Source organism: Colias philodice, chromosome 1 (assembly GCF_061535455.1).
Source record: "Colias philodice isolate Cphi_HAF_F1 chromosome 1, ilColPhil1 Martin Lab GWU primary, whole genome shotgun sequence".
NCBI lineage: Eukaryota > Metazoa > Arthropoda > Insecta > Lepidoptera > Pieridae > Colias > Colias philodice.
Genome location: NC_143086.1, coordinates 15537869 through 15561828, shown reverse-complemented (window position 1 = coordinate 15561828; position 23960 = coordinate 15537869). Strand labels below are relative to the sequence as shown.

General features: G+C 34.4%; 1 protein-coding gene across 2 annotated transcripts; it reads right to left on the bottom strand.

Moving 5' to 3' along the window:
* Taf4 (TBP-associated factor 4) lies at window positions 1-21350 on the bottom strand. Of its 2 annotated transcripts, XM_089695004.1 has the most exons (10): window positions 20529-21350; window positions 17197-17361; window positions 14041-14196; window positions 13069-13278; window positions 12093-12242; window positions 5699-6045; window positions 5404-5599; window positions 3676-3849; window positions 3044-3199; window positions 1-2349 (listed from the first exon to the last, which is right to left on the bottom strand). In XM_089695004.1, the coding sequence occupies exons 1-10, from the start codon at window positions 21348-21350 to the stop codon at window positions 2221-2223; spliced, it is 2505 nt and encodes an 834-aa protein (XP_089551130.1). In that variant the 3' UTR covers window positions 1-2220. The 2 variants fall into 2 exon arrangements, with proteins under 2 accessions (XP_089551130.1, XP_089551141.1); XM_089695015.1 differs by lacking the exon at window positions 17197-17361 and having other exon boundaries at window positions 20529-21171.
* Window positions 21351-23960: the final 2610 nt, after the last annotated feature.

Genomic DNA, 23960 nt, shown 5'->3' with positions numbered 1-23960 from the left:
TAAAAAATCTACACATTTAATCAGATTTATTATCATTTATTTAGACACAGAATAATATTAACTAATTGAATCTGAATGCAACTAACACAGTAAATCCTTTGCTTATCTTAAAATTATAATAATATAAAAATTAGTGAGCGGATTGGGTGCCTAGTCTTTACTTTTATTGCATTACATAACAATCACTATGGTAAAATATATTAAAAACATACATTATATTATGCACTGAGTGAAAAATAAATCTTGTCAAAAGCACAGTTCATAAGTTCGGAAGAAAGAAGAAATCTATTTGCAATGAACTTATATAATTATAGTCCTTTTCACCTATGATGATTCCTGTGACACTTCATCGTGTTCCGAATTACGTATTTTATGTTTAAAAAGTAAACATAATTTTAGTGCATAATATTTTTATTTTATGGCGGCATTATTACCAAAAATATAAAAATGAAACATCTTAAGCTTATTAAACAAAAACACTATTATTTAGTTTAATATAATGAAAAATAAAATAAAATAACACAAAAAGATATTACCTACGCAATTCGTGTACATGAAATGGATCGTTGAAAAATCATAGAGTTGGAAAATCATATAATCGGCGCCCATCTTGTGATCGTTTGTCAATCGAGTCAATCGTCTGTACGAGTGCGTCAGCCTTGTATACAATTTGCATTTCTATAGTGATACTTTACGTGGTATTCTGTTATTGTTACTAATTGTTATTGTTGACTTTTTGTTGTTGTTGTTTGCTAAGTTTCCTTAGTTAATTGTTGGCGAAATGCCGAAAAAACTAATTTTGGTACTTTATTCAAATCGATTTCATTTCTATATAAAATATTATCGATTATCGGAAACAATTGATACGATTTCAGTAAAAGACATCTCTACACGTGTCAAAAATCGATGTGTCACAGAAATCATCTTAGGTGGAAAGGACTATAAGCAAAATTTGTTCTTTAAATGCATCTTTTAACATAAATTGTTCTCTTATTTATACAAAATGTTAAATATTATATACAACATTAAAATTGACAAATCCTTTTCATATAAAAAAATATAATAATAAAAATTGCACTTTTATATTCAATCTGGTCTGTTTATAATTTTTGTAAAGAAAACTATGCTTTTACCTTAAATTTTTTTTCTAAATAAAACTTAAATAACAAATTCAATTTAGGGTACTTCAACACACTCCAATTAACAATTATTATAATCAATGTCTTATTAATAACAAAGAAGACTGCTACCAGAATTAAATCGGGGTTAAGTTACATAGATGCAGACAATCACATTAATTCACATTTACTACTATCATCAATTCGATTATACAACATAATATATTATTTAGATTATAATTACACAATCATTTTAATTATAATAATAAATTTTACTAAAACGTCAAATAACACCAATATTTATAAAATACGAAATCCGATATAGCAAACACATAAGTAAATTAAAAGTGGACAAACTGAAGGACAGAATATGGTTACACTTATAACTACAACGAGACATAGATTGAATGTGCCAACTACGGCACAAATAATTTGAGCATATTTATTTATTATTTATAATACCCCATTTGTTCTTAATTACACTTATATGTAGCTATAAGTGCTATAAAACTACATATCGAAGATAATACAATTCATAAAGAATTTCACAGACGAACGTAGAACCTTTTTTCTTTTTCGGAAGTCAGTCAACAAATCACGTTATAATTATCGGAAACGCTGAATCTTTCTGGTTAAGTTCTAGCAGATTACATTTAATATACTTACTAAAAAAAGAACATTAATAATATATCATATAATAATTTACAATATAAGGCCAGACATAACATTTAAAAAGTAAGCTAGTGAAAATTGAATTATAAACAATTGAATAATTCATATTTCAAAATATATACAAAACATTTTTAGAAATAAACATAATTATTTTCCATTAGAAATTATATTACAAATAATATTTACATATTTACATTTTGTGCCACATCCACAAAAAAAAAATAGTCACTAAAAAAATAAGTCCATAATGGGCACAAGTCTCACACAAATCAAAAGCCGAACTCATCAAAAGTAACTCACTCCATAGTACAATCTTCTTCAGTGTAGAAATGCTTGCGTCACAGAGTAAAATACAAAAAAAAATTGAGAAAATTGATTTATGTACAAATGGTATTTACAAAAAAAAATATTTATTTACAAAGTGTATTATTTATTTAAGATAGCTCCTGAACAGGATTGTCGAGTGAGCGGTGTCTTTTTCTTGTTCCAACAAATAGATCATGTCGCGAAGGTTGATGCGCTTCAGGCGAGTACGCAGAGCCAGCTGGCTGCGACCGGGCTAAATATGGGAAACATCTGTTAGTTCACTTGTTTTGGAAATTAAAGAGTGCTTATTTGTCGTTTGAAACATATATTTTGTAAAATTAAATACTAGAAGTGCTATATAAGAAAGTACACCTCTTATATTTTGTCATCTCATAGAGAGTAACAAGCAAAAAGAGTTTATAAAAACAAATCAGCATACATAAAAATAAATAAGAAATAAATATGTAAACATAATATGTCAAAATTATACTCTAAGATCCCACCGCAGGATCATTGCGGCCAAATTTTGACTGGCAACCCAGTCGATATAATATATTCTCCTAATAATTATAAATATACATAAAATTTTGGTTTTAGCAAAAAAAAACTATGGACGCACTAATCCTGCGGTGGGATCTTATACTATTATATCTGCCACTCCGTGCAAAACCAGTGATATTCAGCAGATGTATCATCTTAATACTATTATAAAGGCGAAAGTTTGTAAGTATGGATGTATGGATGTATGGATGTTTGTTACTCTTTCACGTAAAAACTACTGAACCGATTACAATGAAATTTAGCACACATATAGAGGGTTACGTGGATTAACACATAGGATAAGTTTTATCCCGGAAATCCCACGGGAACGCGAACTATGCGGGTTTTCCTTTGAAAACGCGGGCGAAGCCGCGGGCGGATATCTAGTAACTTAATAATACACTCACATATCCGCTAGCGCTGCCACTACCAGAAACAGTAGTGTCCGCACCACCGGGACCATCGATCCTGGCCTTCTTCCTTGGCCCGATGGCTTGCAGAGCTGTGAGGTTGGCTTCACGCTGCCGCAGTTCTTCTAATTCAGCACGCTGCATTTCCTTGGCCTGGTGATAGGGGAATGTAATATTAATAAGTTATGTCAAACACGTAGCACTGTTTTTTTTTACATTTGAAAGACAAAACACGACTAATTCCAATCTCACAAAACTAAAAGAGATAACATAGTAATGAAAAACGATAATAATTAAAATCGTTTATGTTTTTCCTATAAGGCTCATTAAGTGTATAGAGTGGCAGTACACATGTACTTTGTTCACAAACTACCATGATAGACCATTAAATTAAGGGCTGATTTTTCAATCCTTGGTTAAAACTTATTCGTCGAATAATGTATAAAACTTCAATTTTAAAAACGTATTCTATTTGCCCGTATTCGACAGTTTACGTGACATTTTAATATTATCGCGTAATACTTTATTGGACGGATAAGTTTTATCCAAGCATTGAAAAATCAGCCCTTACTCCAGTAGATCAGTATTGCATGTCATCTCTTTTAAATCACCCCAAAACTTCCACTAACCTTGGCCTTCAGCTTCGCCTGCTCCGGGTCCTCGTTCTTGGAGCGCGACTTGGCAGCACGCAGCAGTATTTCGCGCTCGGAGTCCTCACGCCTCTTCCTGTCCACGCGGTCCAACTCTTCCAGAAATTTCAGTTGGCCCTTGACGTCACCAGTCACTTCGTAGCGGGAATCCGTCTGAAATGTGTTGCAGGTCATAATAATGATTTGAGAGGGGGTTATTCAGTTTCTTTTTGTAATGATTGAAAGGTTTCACTCAAAACCAAACTCTTCTCTTTACGAAATCTTTCTTCAATGCCATGTCAAGACTGTAGAAGTCGTAAGCACGCGTGACCTTGTCGCCACTCAGGTGACTTCCAAGCCACAGTGCGTTCATCGCTATTCAGTTGTTCTCGAGACGTGCGTGTGTAAACATAGTGTGTTTCATCATTTCCCATTGCGGAAATTTATCCTGCTATACTAATAAATAATTTGGAAAATCCAAAAGTGCACGCCTCATAATTTTTTTTTAATAAATATTTATTAATTATTATTTTTGTTTATTTAATAACAATTAAACCACATCGAATCAGACCCTGAAAAATGAAAGGGTTCTATTCCTGAGCATACTCAAGCGTAAGAGAAAAAAAAAGACTCGATTAGAAAAGTATTTCGGTCGCTATCGTGTTAACAAGAAAAAGGATCCGCACATACAGACACACGGACGTCCAAGACAGAACTTTTTTAAACTGTTTTTTAACTAGTTTAAATAACAAAAATGACATCAAAAATATCATGAACGTTAAAAATAGTGTTTTTTCTTAATATGTGTGTGTATGTTTTATCTTACAAGTGCAATGTATGATACATAAAGACATTTTAAGTTTGAAAAATCAGATGTTTTGCGCGAAGTGACAGTAGTACCCACCTCAACGCTTCGCTTATGAGGCGTGCAATAAATAATATTTCATCGGTAATTATTTTTTTTTTAGAAATAATGCAGTTTTTCCTTAAAATTAAAGAATATTTACAAGTAATCCGAATGTCACCATAGTAATCTAAATAACAATGAATAACACAGTCGACCGTTCTTATTGTCACGTTTAACACAAATTTCAACCTTATTTCTATGTGTTTAGGTTCAAAGTTATATCTATTGAAAATTAACGGCCTCTGTTGTAGAATAGCCCAATTTTTTCGAATTTGTATTTTTCTGAGCAAAAAGAAAGATCATTTCTTGTACCTGGGGATGTTATTCGAAAATAAACCGTAAAACCGTGCGTTAGGGTACTTAATAAAATGCTGTATTTATTTTTTTAAAGTTAGTTTTCACTAAAATGAAGCTGTCCAATAAAAGGCATAGTTTACTTGTGTGTAATGTTTAGCTATCGGTTTAAATGTGTTGATTTTGGCGACAGTGGTTTTCATACTAATTATGACATTGTAGCACTTCTATAGTTTCTTGTTATTTAGATTTCTATGATAAACACACTGTCATAATTATATTTGTATCATTTAGTACTGAATCATTGCATCTGAACAGTCACGTGGTCTCCCCTGAAAATCAGTGCAGCATTACATTTTAATAATTAATGGTTGCTGCTTTCCTTTTTGCCACCATTGCTATATACAACATATTTTTTCTGTTCTGTTTTAGTTTATTAAGATTTATATTTTTGTACATAGTGGCAAATAAAACGCTTTCTATTTGTATTTACTAACTTACTCCACTATACCTCATTTCCCGTATACCTTGATGAGCAGATCGCTTCTATGCTGAGCGATGACCGCCAGCTTCTCCACGGTGGTCTTCAGCCGCTCGTGGACAGCGTGGCTCAGGATCCCGGCCACCTCCGCGTTGGGCTCGTCCAGCCCGTGCTTGCTGGCGATCAACTTGACACGGCTCTGCATCAGACCCATCGGCACTAGGTACTCATCTTTGCACGACCTGAAAGAGGGCAAGGTAGTAATTGGCGCAATTTGGATGCAAGAACAAATTATATTTTATAGTAACAAAATAGGGAATGATTTCAAAAAATAGTGGTACCTGATCTGCGTGCCAATCAACTCCGTGGATCCAAGGATCCGCTGCGTTTCCTCAGCCAAGTTAACACCACCCATAGCGGCTACGTCATTGATATCATCGTCTCCCGTCATCTTGTCATCACCGAAGGGCTGAGTGAACTGCAAAGTCGACTTCTTCTCTTTATCCTTCAGCATCGACTTGCCGGTGAGAACAGTTGACAACGCCGCAGACGGGCCACCGGGCCTCGTGAAATTGGCTTTGCTGTTCACCGTCATGGTTTTACCGACTTTGGTCACATTGATTTTCGTGTGCAGTGGTATATTTTGCAACACAGCTATCGAGCTACCGGGTTTAGTTGCTGGCTTCGGCTGCAATAATATCCGTTATTTTAGAATCCGAAAGAAAAGTTTAAGACTAGATAATAAGAAGATATTTGTTCATCAAGAGACAAGTTTCACAACATTTAACAATAATAGTAATGCCTCCTCTACACTACTCGCGAAGTTTGGCGAAGTACTCGGCCGAAGTTGACTGAAGTCCGCGGTGCTACACTACACACTCGTCCAACTTCGCGAGGAGCGCATTCGTTCATATTCAGAACACACTTCGGGTAACTTCGTGCCCTTCTTGACTCGGGCGCAAAATCCGACCTGCCTCTCTACATTATTAGCTATTCGTCTAACCTCGTTCAACATCGCGAGTAGTGTAGAGGAGGCATTACAACTACTACATCTGATATAAGAAGCGAACATGAACCATTGAGATTTAGCGAACATGAACCATTGAGATTTATTTCAAACGACAGCTGTAAAACAATGTTGCCAGGAGCTAAATATTTAAACGTGTAAGTTGAACATGCAAACACCTAAAAGCTGTTTAAAATAAATAGTCAAACAATTGCAGAAAATAATTAGCCTTATTTATTAACATTTATTTTTTGTTTTGGACCAAATAATAAAAAAATGTCTGCAATATAAAATGTGCCCCGTTTTGATCCATGAATTTATAAGCTAGCTTTTTTTATAAACGTTGATCCACCCTGTAAGTGCATTTGGTTGTATAATAATATTATGAAGTATCACATTATTTTTAAATTAACATTTGATTATGCTGGATTTACATTTGAAAGTACCTATATCAAACACACCGAGGAATATGAAATTTATATGTGGGTTATATGTGGGGAGTGTATTTCACTCTAATATCTTTTACACTGATTTGGAATTGTTTCTTATTTTTTTAAATATCAGTATGATAATAAGGCTTGTGTTTACAAAGAAGAAATCAAATGGAATAACAGATATAGGTAAGCGTATGTGACATGCATGGTGTCTTTTGGATAAAAGCAACATAAAAATAGACCATGATGCCTGTTTAAACGGATAATTTCAGTCCAGTCGGCTTATATCCTTCCACTTATAAAACATTGCATAATAACTACCCAAATACAACATTTAGTACCTTATCATATTAAGAAAAAGTATGTCTTACAATAAGACAAATAAAAATGAAAAATTGTATACAAAAACTCTCCATTGCGTGACCGAGAAAAATTTCAAAAATAAAACAGAACAAAATTACTATCAAAGCAACAGATCGAAAACTTAAAATATGAAAACAAAATTCATTCCGATATAACAACATACTAAATTACCCGACAAAACTATCTACTCACTAAACTTTAAAAAGCTTAACTAAAAACATCTGAGCAATAAAATTGAACATGGACTTGACGATATTTCATAACATTGATGTGTTACCCTCGTACGCTTCGATAGTTTACATTTTATGTATGTATTCTGTTCAATTCAATACATTTTCCAATTTGAACATTCGATTGAGTTCTACTTCGATTTCAATGCGTTTTTCCTATTAGTTCAGGAACCATTGCCCATTTTTGCACGTGATTACTATCAAGCTAATTTTCCGTGAGTAGCTTTATTTTGATGAGACGCCCAATAATTTCCTGTACGAAACTCTCGATTGTGGTAGCTAACTGCATCTAGGCCATCGAACAATACGAGATTCGTTTTCGTATTACAATTTTCTTTTCGTCCGTTTTCTAATCTCATATTCATGATGATATCTTAGAATACAATGAATTAATCTGGCATTATGAAATGAAAATTAATCTATTGAAAAATGTTTATAGACATTCGCAGTGCGACATTTTGATCAGTATTATTAATAACGAGATGTACAAAGTTTACAAGCTTATTTTTATGATTACATTCGCTTTAGATCACAATATTACCTATACTCATAGGTTGGACGTGATATTTAACTACAACATTGTTTATTTTTATGAGCTCTATACTAATTACTATCTACCACTAAAAAAAACTTTTTTTTGTTACTTTTTCCTGTATTTACAACCTACATTTCCCTAAAAAATTGTTATTTGTTAACGACCTATCTGCCTACCGCCTAAAAACTGTTTTTTTCAACTACCGTCCAATTTTTTGTTATTTTTTTTTTCAATTTTTTCACGTAAAACGACCACGCGACTGTTCGTAACATACGAGGGTACGCAAACCAACCTGAATCATCGGCTGTACGGGCACTACGTTTAGATTCGGCGACGGTGGCCCCGTGAGGCTCATCGCGGGCGGGGGCTGGAGCGTCGTGAGCGTGGGGGAGCCACCGTCTTCGTCGTCAAACTGCCACAACGGCGACGTGTTATATACGTATATAATTGTGAATAGGCTTATTTTTTTATAAATTTTTGCTGACTTGAATTTTTCTATAATTTAATAGAATCAACTGCTACATAATACACCAAAGGTGGAGGCCTGTTTATGACTGTGGACAGATTCGAATTTTGCTGCCCTTAACGTTGTACAATTTTCATAATTCGATGATATGCCTAGTTGAACGATATTCAAAATGTGTCAATCGTACATGTTGATGTAATTTCACTTATTTCGTTGACATTTTAATTATTTTAAAATAAAAAAAAATTATTTAAGTATTTTATATATTTATTAAAAACTAGCGGTCCGCCCCGGCTTCGCCCGTGGTACATATTTACGTTTTCTCTACATAAAAACCATCCTCGTACTTCAAGGCATATAATAAAAAAAGAATTATCGAAATCGGTTCAGCCGTTCTCGAGTTATGCGCTTACCAACACATTTTGCGATTCATTTTTATATATAAGATTACGCGTTAATAAATGTCTTTAAAGTTAAGTATATTTTCCTGTGCGCACTAATAAACGCAGCCACTACCGCCAGCCAGACAGCCCGGACTCTAACCGAAATAGCAAGAGAAACAGTATATCAAAAACCCAACTATACTAAAATGACTTTTTTTAAACGTTGCTAGCTCCCGTACCACAACGGCAACCAGTACACAAATCATTATAATTTATGGTCAACCCATAGTTAATCATAACCCTATTTTTGCTGACGTGGATAAAGTTCTCGTAGTCATGTGATACACAATCATGGAGGTTTATTTATTTACATACTGGATTTCTGCTGATCTTACAAATCCCATGTTTATCTATAATTCATAAAAATGCCTAAATCTTTTATGTTGAGTTGATCTAAAAGACGATGCTATTATGTGAAGTCTTCACTTCACTGTGCAAAGAAAATCCATAAAAAATACCTAGTTAATTTATGGTTATATCAACATGATAGAGCTTTAATAAGCTTAAAGACTTGCGAAGACCTATTTAGCAATACAAAGAAAACTCAAATTCAATTAGATGTTATACGAGATACTAGAACGAAGTTTATTCTTCAATTAAACTTACGCCTCCAACTTGATACTTGAACTTGGTACTTAATTACTTGGATCTGATTGCACTCCACGGTTAAATATGTTTGTATTTAGAATTTGTTTCATTTGTTAGCGTTTTCTGTTTTTCTTGTTTATTTATTTCAATTGATGACAACTACAATTTATACTTATAAAAAAATAAGTTTATTAATATGGTCCGATACACCGATAAGAATCTCGGAAAATAGGTTATCGCAATAATATTAACATTCATTGGAGCGTTAAATTAAATTGTAAGTTGTAAATAATATATAAATAAATACATGGAGATGAGTTGCATCTAGCGCTACAAAAACTGTGAAATAACACAAAACCTTTGCAAAAAATCAACATTTAAAAACTGTGTTTCAAAACCCGCCTCGATTTTAAAATAACTCTTTAATAACAATGCAAATAATAATGTTTTATCTAAAAAAAACTCTTGTATGCATTATAGTGTCAAAATTTCTATCACGATGCATTTTCGTCCATAATTTATAACCTTCTATAATAAATATAAGAATTAAAATTTGAGCAGGGACAGTGCCTTCGGAAACCTCTTTTACAGTCTGCTTAACTGAAGCTAACAAGATAGATTGAACAGATTTGAGATATTAATTTACTCATTGTATGTACAGTGTATCTTTACTTTAATGTTAATTTATTGTAAATTTTTTATCATCTGTAAAAAGATATTCAAACATTTAATTTTGTAGAGCAATTGAGAAAATAACAACATAATATAGAACTTTAGTTTGCCCTTCTTCAATTACGTATATTAATTTAAATTGGTTAATTTAAGAGCCCATTTCATCATTACTTGCTGTTGTCACAAAAATTCACCATCCCGTTCATAATGGATAAATTTAACTATTCCCTATACTCGGCTCGGCGATTGATGAATCCTACGACACTGACAGGTATTCTCAAGGGACAAACTTGTAATGGCGTAAGAAATGTATTAGAGGCGTCTAAAAATGGCATTTATTAATTTTTACGTAGCTTTATGCCATTACAACGATATTCCGTTGGAATTATAACAATTCTTAACATTTACGAGAAATTATTTTAATCTGACTTTACGTTTACGTCCTGCAAAATTTACATCGTTGGCATTTATCGACTAGTGCGGAAAGTATCGATAAACAAATGTCGATAGTGGAAATGAGTACATATTTTTAAAACCAAATAGTGACACTATACCAGAAAAATATCCATTTACCTAACTAATTATAACAAAAGTTTTTCAGACAAATTAAATGGGGACATCCATTTTCATGATAAAATATACACTAGCGCATACGAGTTTAACGGGTTAAAAATTACGAGAAAATGATAAGGTGCATTTTTATGTTTTGGAAAACTTTCGTTTTACTTACCTTCTAATCTATGCTAAAAAACTTAAATCAATACAACACCAACATAATAGACGTTAAAATTTTTAGTTTATAATATTTATAAAAACATGTTTACCGACGTGGCTGAATGCAAGCCACGCCTTTGCCAAAAAATAGTAAAGTATTGACACGACCCATTATACGAGCTATCACTAAGACGAACTGTCATAGGGATCTAGATTCGCCGTGCCGAGTATAACAGTAAAACATACTGAAATACGATGATTTCAAAACGAGCACTCCTAGTTCCACACGCAACTGCGAGCTTGCCAGCCTATATCCATAATTTATGAATTTCTGAATAATATGTTCTGTTTATCTTGCATCTGTCCGTTAAAATGACAAATAATGGTAGATAGACAGTAATTGTATTAGTGACATTATCAGCAAGCAGCGTGGCCTTTTCACACGTGCGTCGATGAGACTTATGTTATAGCGGGCAATAGAGCTGGTGTTTCACCTGATGGTAAAAGCATTTGCAGATGTGCCCACTTGAATACTTGCTTAGACATAATCGCAAGCATATTACGCTTGATGGTAATCACCATCGCCTATGACCACAAGTGCCCCGTCCGATTAGGGGCCTTCTGGCCTCCTCCACTCAAGCGATAGCCCAACCCGAGGTTCGAGATCCCCGTGGCGGGGGGACGCCCTTGTGCATGTCGCTACCAGGGTGAACCTTCAGTTCACCCACGCGTCCGCGTTAAAATGTAGAAGCCCTTCTGGCTAACATTGAGAGACACCACACAAAAAAAAAAACCACAAGTGCCCCTGCAATGCGTTACCTACACACTTGCACTGGCTTGCACGAACTGGTAATGACAAGTCCACAGTTCCGTCCGCACCATTAGCGGCACCGAAGCTGCAACTGCTGCAAGCGTGTGTTCCATACATTTTTGCAGTGAAACTTCTTTATCGGGGTTGGAAAAAAATTTAGTGTAACATTTTTTCGTTACGCGTAACATTTTTCCGTTACGCGCCATCTTTTTCTTATCCCTATCACGCGTGATTCGACGTATTTCTGTAAAGTTGCACATAGTAAATTATTTTGTGAAAAATAAGGACATAAAGAAGTTTCACTTCTTACGTGTGTATACAGTTTTCGCACGCACACATTTTTTTTATCGTACGATAGGGACCCGCTTGACCACGATCTCGCCTGATGGTAAGCTGAGATGTGGAAAATAGAGCTCGCTTCGCTAGAAGGTACCTGTTCTTGAAGACCTCCATACATAAACATATAAACTCACCATTTGCATGTTGGTCGTCACCGGTTGCGGTTGGACTGGGGACGCCGGTGGCGGTATCGACGAGAACGCGATGTGCGGTGACGGCGGGTTGATCCCCTCAATCACCAGCTCCTTGGTGCACATTGATTGACGCAAGAGAGGCAAACTTTTCTGTGAAAAAATATACATCCCAATCTAGTTAATATTCTAAAATTCTGCCAAAAATATAATCGCGATCCAGTTCAGAATCCTTAAGATTCCAATCGTGTCATTGTAGGATCGCAATGACACACATTACACATCTGCCTTGAGATAACAAGACAAAGGTGTATATGTCATCGCGATTGTAGAAACAATAACTGCTACAACAAAGCGGCTCAATTTTAAAGAAAATTTTTAACCGGCCCGAGCGAGTAATATCAGGGTAAAACATATTTTTATGTTGGTGATTAAGAGTACTCGAAATGATTAGCGCAATATTGCGCTATTCCGTGATCAAAGTGGTATAAGGTACAAATTGCTTGTAAAATATCTCGAATGGGCTAAGTCCAATCAAGCGTGCGAATCATTTAATTGACATGAGCACCATTTGCCGGTATCGCCTTCATCCGGTGAAAAATTCCTCGTAGAAACTGTTGAGTAATACTCGAAGATATTCTTAGAAATTGGAAATGTATTTAGGAACTTCACTCACTAAATTTTACATTTATTTTTGAAAAACTTACCTAGTATAGTATATAGTTACGTAACAAAGAGCCTGAAAAACTATCAAATTTTGTAATCTTTGCGACCAAGAAAATTCCTGGCCATCATTCAATCGATACCCAATTATTTATTAGTTTATTTCACATTAATTACTAACCGCCGTACTTTAAAACGATTACAAACATATAGATACAAACGAATACAAAATACTCTTAACTCTTCCATTACCCCGACCACCTTCTAAATACTAAAAACTACAGTACTATTTTAACCCGAACCCTGAACCACATACCTTCAAGAACCCAATCAAGCACGGCTGAGGACTAGCGTTTAACAACCTTTCCAGCCTGTCGCAGAACTCCTCCGGCTCCACCTGCGCGTCGATCAGCTCTTGGATGAGGTTCCTCACGTTCCTCTCCACAGACTTCGGCTCCTTGCTTGAGAGGTCCAGTAAGTTCGCCAGGAAGTTCCGGCACTTCTCCTTCGTGTTGTCCAGCGGTTTCTGGTCAAATTTTTATTTAATCGTACGTATAAGCCAGCAATAACTCAAATTGTAGAAACTTGCATGAAGGTTTCTAAGATATTATAACGTTAGAAGAAGACATTCGTGAATTTTGATCTCTTTAAACGATGGATGGATATAGAAAAGGCAATATGTACAAATATGTTACATACATGAATTGATCCTGGAAATAGCTGCATAATAAATAAAAAAGAATTTTCACTTCGATATTAAAATTAAACGTTTAAGTATATTAATTAAAACTAAACCGGTAATTATATAAAATACTCGATATTAAGTAATTAATTCTCAATTAAGAAAGGAGCCCTTTATAGCGCTGCGCTGGCTAAGAAATTGCGTCGTTCCATTTCTTGTGCCTGTCAATTGAGAAAAATACAAAAGTGCAATTTTAGCATGACATAAACTCCCAGAATACCAATCCCATAACAATGAGTTCCTTGATCTATTGCTCTTTTAAATATTTATGCATTAGCTACAATATAGGTATTCTTAAGTACTCCTTTATTACACGCGTCGTAATATCTCGAATAAATTTTGTTGATACTAGAACAAAACCGAGACAATATGCGCAGTTTGTAAAAATACCAAAATTATTTTCTATTATCTATTTAATTAACTTAAATATTTATTTTTATTATCATGTCAATATTTTAAATCCAAACTATTACGTAAATTTTCCATCGTTCGCTCATATGAAAAATGAATTTACACAATTTTTCCGAAAAACCTGTTGGAATGTACCTGTGTGGTAACAACGGGAGGCTGTGGCACTGGCGCAGACGCCTGCACGGTCGACACTGAGGATACAGCCACCGGCGTAGCCACCGGACCAGATGGCATCTGCCCTATCTGAGTCGGCACAGCCACGCTCGTCGACACCGTCACCACACCGGGATGCTAACCGAAATAAAAACAAAATCATTTCACTCCACTCTAAAACACCGAAAACCAAAAACACAAAAATCAAAAAATTTACTAAATATCAAACCCCAAAAACCGTGTCGCGTGCTATATGCTACTTTTAACTACTTTCATCAATCACATACTGCATTTAATCAGGGAAACTGATATGCATCGTACGCCGAAGCGTGCAAAATCGATAGAGGGTTGGAATCTGTTATAAATAACATTTGTGTATATACGACCCGGACTATAGGTATGTACACAATCAACAGGTACGCTATACTTTACATCGATTTTACTTGCAAAATTTTTGAACGAGTCTTAAACCGGGAAGTACTTTAATTGAAACACAATTGAAACATTTACTTGATCAAACATTGCAAGCAGTTGTAAAAAAATATTACAAGAGACGCGAAATTGTTATGCACTTTACACGAGTGCAATTCATCTCCGACTAATGTCAAATGCAGCCCGATCCTTGACCGATCTATCGCGTTGCTATTAGCAACTGTCTCGTGGAAAGATAACGAAAGGTACATACCCATATAAACATCTTTCCTATAGCTACACTACCGACACACGAACTCGAGCTCTTGTTACGTTAGAATTAGAAAGGAAATTAAATACACTGATGCTTGCATGTAAACCTTTACGCCTTTACGCCTTTAGTACACCTACGCATTCGTATGCGGCAGCGAATCTCTGCGGAACTACTGCGTAGCGTATAATACGGGATAATCTCGAATAGAATGCAAAAATAATTCAGTATTTTCGGCATCCATGGCGCGAAAATCTGTCCTCACCGACAGATCGCGTTGCGAAAACATTGCTGTGTACTAACGTTAAGAAGATATTTCGCTACGCAGTAGTTCCGCAGAGACTCGCTGCCGCATGCGAATGCGTAGGTGTACTAACGCCTTTAAGGGTAGCAGCTAAGTACTCATATATTACAATACTATATAGATAGTATTGTAATATATGAGTATTAGTACATAGGACCGCGACTTTGTTCGCGCGTGCGTAGATTCAAACTCAAATTAAACCCTTCAACATAATTTCGATATGTATAGCCTAGTTGCCGATCACTACGTAATTGATTTATATAGCAAAAAAAAAGTATCATGATCCTTAGTTGTTTTTGCGTTTAACGCAGACAACAGGCTATATATTCTCTATTTTGATATTAATATCTATGTTAGAGCCAGTATAGCTTTTCAGTTTAGCTCATGTATTCGAATAATTTCTTATTTGTGACTATTCAAATAAGGGTCCATTTATTTTTTTATGACTTTACATTTTAGCTCTATTCAGAAATCTTCTATTTCCTTTTTAAAGATTTATCCAATGACATGCCATTTAAGTAATTACGTATTCGCTAATTTATGAGGTTACGTGGATGGATTATTTTTTATTTATTTTAATTCGAAAATAAGGAAGCCTGTAATTTTAATCTAATTTCTATCACCATTTAAAATTATGTCAAAATCTGGCCGGTAGTTTTTACGTATGCTTGATGCACATACAACATAGGTTTTTCAAATATAAACTACTAAATCGTCTGGTTACTGTTTACTGTATGTCTAGATACATAGATTATTATAGATAGATTAGGTGTGCGCTGCGATTTCATCCATAATATTATTAATTAATAAAAATATAAAAAAATATTAATTTGAGGAAAGAAAATTGTCCATAACCGTTTACCCAACGTACCCAAAAGAAGCCCTAAAAAGAAAATCTTTTTCCTGCTTTTGCAACGTGGTTTATTACTGCTTCGCTCTTATTCATCGTATTGTGATATTATATTATAAATAGTATATACCTTTCCCTGATATATAATTAGGCTGGATAATTTTTCACTTCGAACCAGCAGTTCCTAAGAAAAGTACGTTCAACCAAACAAACTCAAAAATAAAAATGATTCCCCAATTAGTCGACTCTACCAATTTATTTATTAATTTTTTGTTAATTATTGTCAGGACAATCTCAAATCTCGCAAAACTTTTAAAAATTAAGATACTTAACGCAGGAAGTTCGCTTTCGCATAAGAGACAGTTCGCAAAGGCTAGGACAACGTGTGTCTTTTAGTTGAAACATGAACAATGTTGGTCCAGAATATTACTACTTATAATATTTAAATGCTACAAAATTTTACAAACACGTAAATAAAGTAGGTATTCAGTTCAATAGAAGTATAAAAAATGTACAACTATCAAGTACTAAGACATTACGGTGACTATATTCTATTTTCCTACACTAAATAAGTGTGTTTGTAAAAAGTCCTACAAAAACATATTTCTCATTGTTATATATCCATTAAAATCCAAGTGGTTATAGAAAGGATATAAAGGAGGATACAAACTCAATAGAAATATATATTATTATATATTAAATATCATTGTAATTATAATATGACTAACAGTCATCATGCTTAGTAATTGATATAAAAAAATATGCTCAATAGGCAATCATTTACTGGGTAAATTTATTATCGTAGGATTACGATGAGTACAAAGCATTTAAAAGCGAAGCAAAAGGATTATTTGTTCCACTAAAATATAGTCAACACAAAACTAATTTGCTAAACTGTTGTTTACTATTAAGCTAAGTAAAATAATAGCATTCAGCATACTAAATAGATAGATAATACTCTATCAATACATACATTATTTTAAGTCATTGGGAAATTTCGAGTACACTCTTTGGCAGGATAAATTATACTCATAATAAAAATAAACCCAATATATATTATAAAACCATGTTACCCATTAGTTTAGGATCATTTGCGTGCTCGACATCCCCGCCAAATCAAGCTAATGAGATAGTTAATAGTTATTACAAAATGACATTGAGTACCTGTCTTACCTGGTTAATAGATTACCTCACATGCACCACCACCATAACATGCATGACAAAATTGAAATTGGACAAGTTTGGGTGACTTTAGGAGGGGGGACTCGTGTCCAGCATCCGGTCTCCGTCGGTCCTACTTACTGCCGGCACAGTCGACAGCCGGAGGGTCTGCGGCTGAGGCGCAGTTAGCGTGTTGGCTCCGGGCGCCGGACCGACCCGCAACAGCTGATATTGACCATTCTCTGTCTTTAACAACAAATGACCCTGCTGCCCCTGTTGAAGACTTTGCAGTGTTTGCAGCGTTATCTAAAAATGAACGCTCGTTTCAATTTCGATTTTGTGACTATATGCGATTGATGGTTTCGGAATCCGAGCAAATGTATAAGCAGGTCATTTGTTAGATACACATCAAAGGATACAGGGATAACGATGAACAATGAACGTGAAATGCATGTGATAGTGAACACTGACATTATCTACAGTTTGTATATGTACCGGACATGACAAAACTAAGAAGCCGTCTTTGGTATATTAACAGGTACTACATACAAAAAAACTTTGTACAAGTAATACACAATTGAATTTTTTCTTTTCAGATACAGTTCCACCATCTCAAGTACATATAGAAGTGAAGCTGCCATGACATGTAATAGTGTTGCCAGATATGAGCCAAAATGAGTATAAACTACTAACTATATTCTTCAATATAATTTTTAGGGTTTCATACATAAGGATAAAACGGGACCATTACTGACACTTTGCTGTCTGTCTATCTGTCACCAGGCTGTTTCTCATGTATGATGATAGTAAGACGGTAGAAATTTTTAAAGATTATTTCAAATCTGTTCCTGCTATAACAATAATTAAAAGCCAATGTTAAGTTTGATCATCAATTAGACAGGTGACCATTTTTTGAAGTTGCTTTTTAGCTTATTTGTATGGAACCCACAAGTCCAACTCGCACTTGACTGATTTATTTATTAAACATGGACACACATCTGACAGCCCTGCAACATCGATTGTTAGAGCAATAATTAATTATTATACTAATACATTTTATATGTACAATACAATATTTATACAAGAATTACACAAAAATTAAAAGAAATATATTTGTCAAATGTATGTTTTTGCATGGTATATTGAGGAAAACATAAATATGATAAAAGATACTTATACAATATACATATAGTTCTTGGGTAAGAAATAAATCGTATTTTAGATATTGCTATCGTACATACCGCTTTTAGAGGGGATTTATAAGAAACATTAATTATAATATGTTATTTCCCATCTTGAAAACGCACATAATTCATCCTAAGGTAATTGGGTAGATTGTTCCCATTTTGAAATTCGTTTTATGATTGTAGAATAGGTGTAAAACGATATAATAAGAAATAACCATATTATTTAACCAAAGTTGAATATACTTATAACTTATGTCAATAAAATCCTGAAGGATATTGAATGTATTTGTATGCCCATATGCCTGTACATTATATTATATGCCCAAATTTGTTTGTGTATGCCGTGTGTCAAATCCCAGAACAAAATACCCAATCACCTTTAACAAGATAAACTTGACTGCAAGAAATGTTTGTTGTTTAAAAAGTGATGTCTTTTATGATAGAAGAACGAGACAATAGACAAACTATAACAAATTTAGATGTATCTAAAAACATTCAAACTCTTGAATGTATAATTTCTTTATCACTTTAGAAATTTTTATTTTAATTAAAGTTTGAAATCTGGCAAATGTGTTTTATACAATATTACAGCAACATATATTAACATTGCTCCTTACATATTCTCTAAATTAACAAAATAATGGACAATTTAGTTATGAAAATGTAACTTTTACTGCATCTTTAGGGCAATTTAATTTTACAAATTACTTCCTTACTAGAGTGGCGCAGGGACCCAAAGTGAGTCTTGGCCTCTGACAATAAGAGCCTCCATTTGACTCTATCCTGCGCCATCTCTTGCCAGTTTTCAATCTGTTATTCCAGAATTTCCAACAAAGGATACAGATTACATTGTATATATATTTATATTATTTACATACATGGTCTACTGTACCTTTAATTATAGGAAATTACAGTTTTAATTAAAATTATATGTAGTTAGTCAATTTGGTAAGATAATATGCATTAATAATTTCAAGATCATGTTTAGAAAAAAAATAAATTTAATACAAATGTCAAGTAATATTGCAAAGAGGTTTGGGTAAAGTTGGCGTCAAGTTGAACTTTCGCAGCCAGTAATGATACTTGGATATTTTATAAGAGCAATATATTGTGAGCAATAGTTATTATGGACATAAATCTCGAAACATTATGAACAGAGATATTTGGTTTTGTATTATTCATTTACCTAAAATCTAGATTTTTCTGAGTTTTTTAGTTTTCTCCTTTATTTATTTAAGAATTCTAATCAAAATAATGTATATCAATGTTTATATGTACGCAATTAATTGCTCTTTAAAAATATCCAAGTTTCATTACTGGCTGCAAAATGTCACAACGCCACTAACTCATACAAAAGTACCCAAACCCCTTTGTTAAAATTTAATATATTTTCAACTTATCTGAACAAACTAAACATATTTTCAACTTAGTACAGAATTTTATTGAATTTAATTGTACAGTAGGCGCTTGCTAATCCGGCACCGGCAATTTTTCCTCTATGCCGGATTGTCGGAAATGCCGGATTATCGAATTAGTTATAGGAAATAAGACTTCATATTTAAAATGCTAAGTTGAATTTATTATAAAAAAAAAATACATAAATTAATTAAAATATTAATTAATTATGTATTAAAATTACATATTAGGTTCATCATTTGTGACGTTTTCGTTCAGTAATCCGGCGTTCAGCTATGTAAAATGCCGGATTATAGAGCGGGCTGTCTGAGTCCCGAAGTGCCGGACTACTGAGCGTGCCGGATTGGCGAGCGCCGGATTATCGAGCGCCTACTGTATATTGTTTTATTTTCTGAATTATATTGAAAAGCTCAATGTTATCTGGGATCTGTAAAATGTTCCAAATAAACTTACAAAATATTGTGAATAACAAAATATGTGAAAGAATTTAGTGTCATAAAAATAATAAAATTGTGATTTTATATAGGTATGCATAATGAAACTTGATGAAACCAGACATGCAGTGATTTGCATTGGTTTTTGGTGTTAAGAATTAGTTTTCAATCACCCAAAGGTATGTTTAAGCTTATGACTTGTTTTAAGTCATCATAATATTATATACTTTATAAGAAAAAAAAGCCAATTTGTGGTATTATGTTAAAAGACAAGGTCATTTTTAGGTAAATAAACATTTATGTACATTGTTTTATTACTTAGCTCTGAGCTAAAAACATATTATATGTCACATGATAATTTGGATTTGTTCTCTACAAAGGTTTCACAAAAGCTATGTATTAAAGACTCAGTGAACTATAATTATATTAGACTTACACCAGGCACTGCTGCTCTTGCGCCAACCACTTGTGGAGTTCCAATAACAACTCTGGGCGACACTGTGGCAACTGATTTCTGTGCAGCTACCGCAGGTGCCCCAGGCCGCGTGTTTAGTATTTGGACATTAGGAATGATAGCAGGTTGTCCTGTCCCCATATTCTGAGTAGTAACAACAACATTCTGTGTTCCCGGCTTATTTATGGCCATTACATTTGGAATAGAATTTGCCATACTAGAATTTACAGTCATGGGCACAGTCATCATTCCAGTCTGCATGTTGACTTGACCAGTCGTCGTACCCTGCTTTATAACTAACGGAGGTTGCATTGTTATTGTTTTGGTTGCTGACTGAGGGATACTCCCGCCTTGAGCACTGTGTATCACCTGCGCTTGAGACGCAGGAAAGCTAACTGTGCCGCTAGCTATAGAGTGCGCAATAGTACGACTGTCTATTTGGTTTGGATTGTATTCAGAACTCATTGAATCTGCATTGCTAGATAACATTTGATTTAGATTTCTTTGTGTAGAAAACGTGGTTGGCGCATTGAATGACGCACTAGGAACAGATGATTGAAAGCTAGCACCACTTATTTCACCATCACTGCGGTCCTTGTTGTATATATTTTTATGTCCAATAATAGAACTTGGACAAGAAGTATTAATATTATTACTTGGGATAACATTTACAATATTGTTCTGTGACGATACCGACGGTACGGACGTCACCAGTTGATTTTCAAGTGTACCAACAATCGCGCTTACTGCGTTCTCGTCAACGTCTGTGGACAGTGCTTGCTCTAAAAATTCGGCTGACGCCATTTTATAAAAATCGACAGATATGGTAAACAATGTTGCCAGTTTTTGAATCGTCAAATTTCATCAATTGATAAATTTATATAAGTTTAACCAATGATAATATCTAGATTGTTTATTTTAAAACAATTTATTTGATTAAATATTTAAACAAAAACTACTAACAAATATATAATACGCTCGTAATATTGTATTACATAATATTTTTTTGTGACAGCATACAGTACAGTAGGTCTTGTCACTTACACACGTCGGCGTATGCAGAAAGAAAGTAGGAATGGGTCGTCGACGCATTTTTCATCAACGAGACTAGACCGTTAAATGTCGTTCATCAACTAGTCGATCAACTAGTTAAAATCTTCGACTAGTCGATGTGTAAACTGAAACGAATTGACACGGTCGACCGACGCGCGACGGTATTGGTAATCGAACGTTCGTTACCTTGAACTGAGGTCTACACTCTACATGTAAAATTCCACATTCTTACCACGAAGTTATTACGAATTATAGATTTTCAAAGAATTCAATGTCAGGGTTGTCTCTAGTAAAGAAAAAGTCAGAGCTGTTTTTTAACAATTACTTATATATTTATATCACCTATCTATTACCAAGTTTTTGTTTATGTTTTAACTTGTCGTTTTAAGTCGTTAGTTATAGTCGATATTTTAACATTATTCAATATATTATTATAGGTAGGTAATCCTTATGATATGTAATAAATTAACTGAATAAAAAAAATATCTTAGATTTTTAAGACAATTTAATAATATCAAACTAATACAAATTAATCTCCTTTTTTTTCAATATTTCGAGCATTGATCATAGTAATCTCATTAAAAGTCAAACGGAATTAACGGTAAAAATATTGAACTATCAACTCGCGACGCGTCGCGTCGCAAGTTGGTAGTTGATACAAACGTGTCGACTGACGAGCCGTCTACGACGAGTCGTTTAGCCGTCTACGGTGGACTATTATACGGCCACGTCGAAGCGTAAAACCGTCGCGGACGCGTTGACGAGCGTTTCGACTCTTTTGTTTAGTCGTTGAATTCAACTAGTCCGTTGATGAACGATGGACTAGTCGGATCGTTGAGTGTACATAGACGGTTAATTTAACTAGTCCGTTGATTCAACGCCCATGCTTAAAAGAAAGATGGAAACTTATAAGCGCTTACCGGCGCTTGTCAGCGCTGGTAACCCGCGCAGGAAAATATATGAACACGCGCCGATAAGCGCTGAACAGCGCCGACAAGTTTCAACAAGCTTCAACACGCGCTGGTCAGTGCTGGGCGCTGCCATATAAAATTTGTCTTGGACTGCTTCAACCTGCTTCCTTTTTGTAGAACGAACCAGCGCTGACAAGCGCTGGTAAGCGCTTATAAGTTTCCAGCTTTCTTTCTGAATACGGCTACAGTAGGTATTTGACAAATAGTTTATTACGGAAGTATTTGATATTGACACAATTGAGGAATACCCACAGGAGTACTCGTGGGAATACCCCATTCAACCAACCTTTTCACTTTAAGATACCAAAAAAATACGAATACTTTTGTGATGCCGGCGCCAGACATGGGGATCAAAGTTTGAGCACACATTTTCAAAACTTCGATCAAACTTTATATGCACAAATGTATCCGGCTAGACTTGTATTTCAAATGATTTACGGGCACAGTTACCGCAAAGATGGCTCACAGAATAGACGACGATTTTGATGACTCCGTCAGACTGTTTTATTTGAGTGCCTTTAATTTTTTTGTTTGAAGTAGCTCAATAAATAATTCTATTACTGCGTCATTACCCCACTCCATTATTGACGCTCAAAATACCACTCACAGATTAACTATTGCATACAACTGCTCCGTTCACGCGGCGCACACGCAACAAGTGTGGCAGGACGCACAAACTTTGAAGGAACTTTGAAGTTTGATTACTTTGATGTTCGCAGAAAAACCGACTCGACTCGGCAAACTTCAAATATGTGTTCAAACTTTGAACAAATAGGCAAATGTCAGTGCCACACTTAGCGACTTTGTAGGTATTTGCGTATTTGTTCACATGTCTAGCGCCTGCATGAGATTCAAACGCGCTTCAAACTTCAAACTTAATGAAGCGATATGTTTTTACAAACACATTCTTCGCTACACATTATTGGTGGAAAAGCACACTACTATCCTGTCTGTAATCCTACTTAATTTGATGTTAGATTTAATTAGAAGAGAAATCATTAATGTCTTATATCATCATCTAAACTTTATTTACAATGCAAAATGAAATTTTTCTCATATAAATGAAAAAAGTTGTCTGGTCCTTAGTGGATTCAATGATGGGTAGCAAATAATTTGGAATTAATCGCTAGATATTAGTTATAAAATCTTGATTCTCAACCCGATAGAAGGTCAGGTCAACTACTTATGTACATTACTTATATAGTTACGCTTCGTATTTACATGGTTAAAACAGTCTTTCTCCTTCTCTTTGATTAAAAATGCTCTTTATACATTTTCCATCCAGTTTAAATAAAATACCAATGTTTTTTACTAAACACATTTTTAAACCTGAGTCCTGAATGGATCTTGTGAACAGTGAATGGTGGTTTTTTTGAATTGCTTAGTTGAA